This window comes from Cetorhinus maximus, chromosome 17, assembly GCF_964194155.1.
Source record: "Cetorhinus maximus chromosome 17, sCetMax3.hap1.1, whole genome shotgun sequence".
NCBI lineage: Eukaryota > Metazoa > Chordata > Chondrichthyes > Lamniformes > Cetorhinidae > Cetorhinus > Cetorhinus maximus.
The window spans coordinates 90,499,714-90,507,518 of record NC_135895.1 but is presented as its reverse complement, the minus strand read 5'-3'; the positions used below and the strand labels follow the sequence as shown (position 1 = coordinate 90,507,518).

General features: G+C 42.9%; 1 protein-coding gene across 1 annotated transcript in view; it reads right to left on the bottom strand.

The window, feature by feature from the left end:
- Positions 1-471: 471 nt before the first annotated feature.
- Positions 472-7,805, bottom strand: part of LOC144692567 (procollagen galactosyltransferase 2-like) — a 198,398-nt gene continuing 191,064 nt past the window's right edge. Inside the window, exon 12 of the mRNA XM_078561563.1 lies at positions 472-1,416. Coding sequence (XP_078417689.1) covers positions 1,143-1,416 — 274 coding nt within the window. The 3' untranslated portion in view covers positions 472-1,142. The remainder of the gene's footprint in view (positions 1,417-7,805) is intronic.

Genomic DNA, 7,805 nt, shown 5'->3' with positions numbered 1-7,805 from the left:
TCATAAGATTCCACAGTTTTGTGAATGAACTGGATAGAATTCTGCACAGTTTCAGCAATTTAACAAATAGCAATCAACAGGGATGATCAACTTAAGGAAACTATCTTCCAACAGCAAGACTGATTTAATATCCCAGGAGATCTACATGAACAGGTTAAACTATTTTAAGCATTGATAGCTAGATCTCATTCCAATAATATCAGCACTATTTTGGCTATTTTATTAGCAAAGGATTGCCATATTGTACCAAAATGGAGGGGTGGCACTTGACCATCTACATGAGTGCGGGGTCTACAATGAACTTGAAGAGTTTTGCATGAGCGTCAGAAGAAAACCAGCATCAATGTTCCTGCAGAGAGGTGGAGGGAGGGAGGAAGGTGGTGAAGTGGGGGGGTGACTTGTAACCTCTGCCTAATAGGGCAAGAATTGCAAGCCACTGAAGAACAAAAATAAATAGAAACAAACCACACACACACGTACACACACAATATCATTATTTAAAGTAACAAATTTGAAAACAGTACCACTTGCAGAAATTCTGTACTAGCAGAAATATTAAGAGTTATTCTGAATATTGACTGCAGCATCAACAAATGCCCTCTGTGATAACAGCAGTTTGAAAATATAAGCCCTCGTTGGTTTTGCAGCAGTCAAACAGCTAGCCATTCTGTCATGAGCCCTGCTCACTTCCAACACCAGTATGTGACTATAGATTCATACCCTTTGTGAGGCAGATATCAATGTAATATTGCACAGTGGCAGAAGCACGGCTATCCTTTGGATAGCACTAAGGAGATCCCACACCCGTGAGCTCTTTATTAAAATTAGTGGGCGATATGTAACAGGTGAAAGCCAATGCAGAGATAGGGAAATGGAAATAAATACCTTCAAAATATCAACTAATCCGACAGTAATTGATAATTAGTCAGCAAAATCAGCTGCAGTTGTACCACCATTTGAAAGAGTGCAAGAAGTCCAACAAAGAGAGAAACTATAGCTTTCAGTTGATTCTATGCCACATTATCCCAAGGGATTTTTTTGTAGTTGCCTTCCAGCAGACATTTTTTTTCACAAACCACATCAGTTTGACAGAGAGGCATTGGTTCTGATCACAGATCAGAGCCGAGTAGTGCAGAGCCACATCATAATTCATCTCGAGAGGCGGTGTTGATGGGGGTTTGGGGTTGCAGTGCCTCGGTATTCTGGGCTTCTGCCCCGATCTCTCCCTGCTCCTTAGTTTTTCTGGATAACTTGCGGTTCCAGTCCGTTGGTATGTTATCATTGTCCCAGATTATAGAGGTCTCAGTATCACTGATGTAGCCTGGGTCTCCAGTGTAGTGTGTCGGGTAAATCAGCAGTGGCTCCACTGAAAAGGCTTTCAAATCGCGAGGTTCATAGAATGCCATATAATCTTCTCTGTTAAGAAATGGAATGAATAATTAACAAAATTATATTTGATGTGCTCCATTTTCCATTACTGACTGCTGTAAATCCACCTCATGGGACTTGGAATCTCACCAGTTAGTAGAAGCCTCTTAAACTCTTGGCCAAGTTGCTGTCCAGACTACTGACTTAACAGAATAAACTTCATACAAAAAATGTACAAAGGGAAAACATATTGAGGATATCCTAAAGCTCTTTACAGCCAATAAAGTACCTTTGAATTGTAGGCATTGTTGTAATGTTGAATTCACGGCAGCTAAATTGTACAGAGCAAATTCCCACAAGCAGCATGCTCAGGTAATATTTTTTTAATAAGTGATGCTATTTGAGAAATGAGTATTGGCCGGCGCACCAGAACTTCCCTGTCCTTCTTCAAATATTGCCAAAAAAATCTTTTACACTCACATGAGAGAACAGAAAAGGCCCAAATTTAACATAAAAGCAAAATACTGCGCATGCTGGAAATCTGAAGTAAAAACAGAAAGTGCTGGAAATACTCTGGCAGCATCTTGGAGATAACGTTTTAAATCCGTAAGACTCTTCTTCAGAATTTAACGTTCTCAAATTTAACATGCCGTCTGGACTGCAGCGTCTCGGACAGTGCATTCCCTCAGTACCTCATTGCACCAGTAGCGTAATTTCTGGTGATCAAGTCTCTGGACTGGGACTTGAATATTCAACTTACTGACTTAGGAGGTGAATATGCCATCAACCGAGCTACCACTGACACCTGGATCACATACACTCAAATCCCTAACAATAAAATCCCAGAACAGCATATTGCAGTGAACCAAGATGACATATATTTTGTCCACACTATTAATTACTGTGGCATTCTGAGTGATTTTATTTGTCTTATAGATTAAAGCCTCCTACTACTTAGATTGGGCCCTCAAAAATTAAATTCAAAAAGGGGCTTGTGGTGAAACAACACGACACCCCTCTTAAAAAAGATGATTTATTCTCATTTTATTTTAGTTTCTCTGTGCTTCTTTATCGAAACCTTTTTCACTGTCATTGCTGCTTTACAAATGGGCATTGGTGCTACCAATCATAACTTTTCATCCTACAGAAACCACAGTGAAACTACATTAAGAAAGAAAGACTTGCATTTACATAGCGTCTTTAACAACCTCAGGATATTCCAAAGCACATTACGGCTCTTTGACCTGTAGTCACTGTTGCTATATAGAGAAACACCTTAGCCGTTTGTGCACAGCAAGGTCCCACAAACATTATCCCAACACTGTGACAAAGCCCAGACAAACTGTTTTAGTGATCTTCATTGAGGGATAATTCTTCTTTTAAATAATGCCATGGGATCTTTCACATCTACCTGGGAAGGCAGATAGGATTATGCACTCAGGTCTCTGAACAGCGACTTTAATCTATGACCTTTAAACTTAGAGGTGAGAGTGCAAGCCTTTGAACACAGCTAGCTCACATGAGATCTGATTTGATCAAACTACATGTGCTATGCAGTAGACAGGTATCATTGGAGATGCAGGTTAAAGTCCTTTGCAGAACCTAAGTGCGTCAGTTGGAATTTTAATACAACAGACCCACTGGCATCTTCAACTCGCATACATCCCTCACACTGACCCTCCACAATTGGTGTCATTCCCTCTTCTTCACACAATCCATTTCTCCCATCATGACTCTGCTTTCTCCCCTTGCAGGAAAGAGCGCAAAATACTAGGGGAAAACAAAGGATGAGGGAGGGTCCTCCAGCAATAGACACTTTGACAGACACTGGTAATTCTTCCCCACGAGGTCCACTGGGAAGGAAGCCTTGTTCCAGGAGGGCGGAGATATCAGCAAAAACCTGTTTAAAGGCTTTCGAGCCTGTCAGTTTCATCAATCAATTATCCCTCCTCCACCCACCCACCACTCCTCCCCCATCAATTTGCTATAGCCTTGTTTACGCTGGTGAATTCCACACAGTTCTGGAAACATTTCTGCTGGATGCTAAAGATAGAATCATGGGTTAAATTCACAATTAATTGCTTGTTTGCATATTTAAATGACTGACCGGACAGCTCCAAGGGGGCTTCTAACTCACCTGGGAACATGCCCCAGTGACGTTGTAGTGGACGGGTTGGCTGGATTTCCAAAACTTCAGCTTTTTTGGGAATTCAATCCCCTTTTCCTTGACAGTTAAAATTCTGTCAATAGTCTCTGTTGATTCAGTGCAGTACAGAGGGATTGCTGCACTGTCAATGTTAACAATACCACGCATAATCTGAAGAAGAGCACGACATTCTCCTGATGTTTTGGCCAAAATTCCTTCTCTTAGTTAACATCAGAAAAAGTAAATATATAGCTCACTAATATTTATGGGTAGGGAGGCCTTGTGGCGCAGTGGGTAGCATCATTACCTCTCAGCCAGAAGCTCTGGGTTTGAATCCCACCCCAGGGCCTGATGGCCGCAGTGTTCATAATATGGCCAAAGAAAAATCCTTCCAATATGCCTATGGCAGGTAGTAAGAGAGGGAGAGTCTCCTGGTCAAGCCATGCTTCATGTGGAGTAGTACCCCTCAAGCTATGGCCTCTGGTGACAGGCCAGTGACCTGCTCCAGGAAATATTAGCGATGGAAGCAAAAGTGTGCACGAGCTTTGTCTGCCTCATGCACCACTAGGTGTGGGAAGAGAAAAGAAAGAGTATTTATGGGGCTTTGCTGTAAGCACATTGGCTGCTTTGTTAATAATAACGTCGGGTATAATTCATCATGTGTTCATGGGATTTGGGATGCTCTTCGAAAAAAGTGATAAAGCACTATTTAAATTTCCTGGGATTTTTGACATCTTCGTTAAAATGAATTTGTAATCACTCCTAGCACAAAGGAGGATTTATCAATGGCAGTCTCAAAAATCTATGACCCACCCACCCAAAACTTGCAACTCGGCAACAATGTTGGTAGCAGGGTCCATATAATTACAAATAAAATTACATTTAATCTGCTGGCGTCGGAGGGCTGTGAGCTGACCAGGCCTGTGTAGGATGTTCCGTTTTATTCCCCTCCCTTGGCTACAGCACACTACAAGGCCCGATGGCCCATCAGCGGCTCTGTGCACTTCTGAGTGGAGACAGATACCAGGGAAGCCATGAGGCAACTTCTAGGGGATTCACCCTGTCACAAGGGGTGAAACGCGAGTTGTGGATTGTTGGTATGAAACGAAATGTTACAAGGCTGAACTTTGTCCCATTCTCCCTCAGGACTTTCCCAATCAGAGGACCAAGAGCTAGGGAGAAATAATACCAAACAATATGTGGAGAATGTGAATTTGCTGTCAGAGATGGCGTATAATGTTACCCCAGGGTGTCATGAAACACTTGACAACCAATGAAGTGCTTTTTGAAATGTAGGCAGGGATTTTCTGGCCCTGTCACCGGTGGGACCTGCCACGGGCGAGGTGGCACCCCCCAGCCAGGAGTCCATTGACCGGGACCGGACGATCCCGGGCGGAGGGCGGGTGCGGAAAATCCCGCCCGTAGTCACTGTTGTAATGTAGGAAATGGGACAGCTAATTTGGGCACAGCAAGATCCAAAAGCAGCAATGGGATAATGCCCAGATCATCTGTTTTTAGTGAATACTGATTGAGGGATAATTATTGGCCAGGGTACCTCCCCTACTTCTCTTCAACATAATGCTATGGGATCTTTTACACCACCTGAGAGGGCAAAGATAGCCTTGGTTTAATCTCCCCACCCAAAGAACAGCACTTCCTGCACACTGCATTGCAGTGCCAGCCTAGAGTTTGGTTACTCAAGTCCCTGAAGTGGGACTCTTGTCAGGTGGCCTTCTATTTGATGTTAGTGATTAATTAAGCAATTAATTAAGAGGAATTGCATTGATCCAATATAATGTGCAAAATAAATGTGAGGGTATGCATTTTGGATGCAGAAGTAGACCACATACACTATGGAAAACAAGTGTCTAAATGGCATAGCAGGGCAAAGGGATCCAGGGGCATGGAATAACATTAAAATTAGCAATGCTGGTTTTTAAAGCCATCAAAAATTCAATCAAAGTAAGAAATTAGGTTATTTCTAGAGGGATAGAATTGGAAAACAGAGACGTTATTATTAAAGTTGTCCAGAACCTTGGTTGGAGCTCAGGATATTGAAACACAAAAAAGATTGAACAAGTATGATGGCAAAACCATCAGGAAAGACTAAGCAGACCGGGGCTCTTGTGTCTATAAAACAGAAGACTGAGGGGGGAACCTGTTACAGGTCTTTAAAATTATGAAAGGGTTTGATGAAATAAATGCTGCCAAGGTGTTTCCACTTGTGGGGAAGATGAAAACTAGGGCACATAAATATAACGGAGTCTCCAATAAATCCGGTGAAGAAGTTAGAAGAAGCCTCTTTACCCAATGGGTGGTTCGAATGTGAAAATTGCTTATCACATGGTATTGTTGAGGTGAGTCACGTTGGTGCACTTAAGGGGAAACTAGATAAGTAGATGAGGAAGAAAGCAATAGAATGATATGCTGACAGGGTTAGATTATCTAAGATAGGAGGAGGCTCATGTGGAGCGTGAATAGTAGCATAGGGCTGAATGGCCTGGTATTGCGCTGTAAAATGTAAAATTCTCAGAGTGTTTATCCTGGACTAGTTCCACTTTTGTTACAAAAATGCCTTATTCTCTTATAGCTCATTTCCTAATAAACCTGGCAGCAGGCAGCGTTGACTGCCCAGGAAGTTTTCACTCTAACAGCCTGTGGCTGTAAGGTGCATCAGGAGCATGGACTCAACCCATTGCATGGGTGGGAACATTTTAGGGCTGATCCCATGATTAAACACTGCCAGCAATCATGGAGAACACAGTTTAGAAATTGAGAGCCTGCAGTCCACCATTTTCTGTCCACAGTGAGAACTGTGATAGCCAGCCCTTCACTTCCTGTAAACACCGCTCTTTGAATCAGCACTTTGATTTCCTTCCTTGATTTTTCTGCCTGTTCTCTGGAAGCCAGTGATTTCCGTGAGGGCCCAGTAACCGAGTATCTCTCCTCAGCTGGTCATTTCCCTTCTGAACACAAACAGTGAGCACTAAGACATATCTCATTCTTACCCAGCATCGACAAGCTCACCCTTGTAGTAATCGATTGCTAGCTAGCTATCAGCAACAGGAGTCACGGCTGATTTTGTACCTCCTTGGCATGAGGATGCTGAGGCCAACTCTAACCTCCTTGTTTGACCCAAGTGGAGATCACGTGACCCAGCACAAGTCAACACTTAAATCTGGAACTTGCAAAATGTAAGTGATTTGGAGCCACAGCATGTGGTGCTGTGCTCACTCAGTCACTGGGGTTGACACACTTGAAAGAGCAGGAATGTGAGGAAGAGCAGATATTTTGGAATGTGAGCTGTAACACAGGGACAGGATTAGGCCATTTAGCTCCTTGAGACTGTTCTACCATTCACTGAGATCCTGGCCAATATGTAACCCAACACCATCCACCTGCCTTAGTTTTATAACCCTTAGTATTCTTGCCCAACAAAAAAATATGAGCAATCCCAGTTTTGAAATTTTAAATTGACCTCCAGCCTCATCAGCTTTTTGAGGGAGAGAGTTCCACGTTTCCTCTTACTCTGAAGGTATGCTATCTATGGCAGTCTAAAGGGAAGGGTTATATTTTTGAATCGCTGGCAATCTAGTGGTGGTAGGATGGGATCTGAGCTTTATTTACCAGCAATCTTGTCAAGGCCAAATTGAGATAGTAACAAGGATGCATACGTCCTTCCTTTTGGCACCCTTCCCCCTCAATGGATGGAAAATGTCCTGTCAAACAGTGAGGTTGATGGCAAGTGAGCTTACCTGGTGTGAACTATCAGTCAATCATTGATTGATAGGTCAGGTCTATTAGATCCAGTAACCTACTGCTATTACAGGCTGGACCAATTCTACCACCCATCATGGCGTTGCAAAAGAGAATGCACCAGTGACGGTGACTGACAGTTAACTGCCACGCAGTGTTCAAAATTTAAACCAGGCACCTTGACCCTGATTGGTCAAGGCATTGCCCTGAGGAATGAGTCAGCGAATGGCTGTCACTTATTTTGTTTAGCTGAAACAGGCACAATGTGTGTACATGTTCTTTCTGTCTGCAAAGAACGGGGCCCTGTGTATTAATATATGTAGCTTCTAGTACTCGCAAATGTGTCACATTGCGAGCCTGACTGACAATCTTAAATTGGTTGTCAGTGTAATTATTAGCACACTGAGGATCATTTAGCAAATGTTGTCCGATCACAGAATCACATCTAATGTTTGACTCTGTGTTTTGAGTTTTGCAAACACAGGCTGGTTGGGTATGGTCTGTATCCACTGCCCGTTGTGAACAGCAGCTGGGA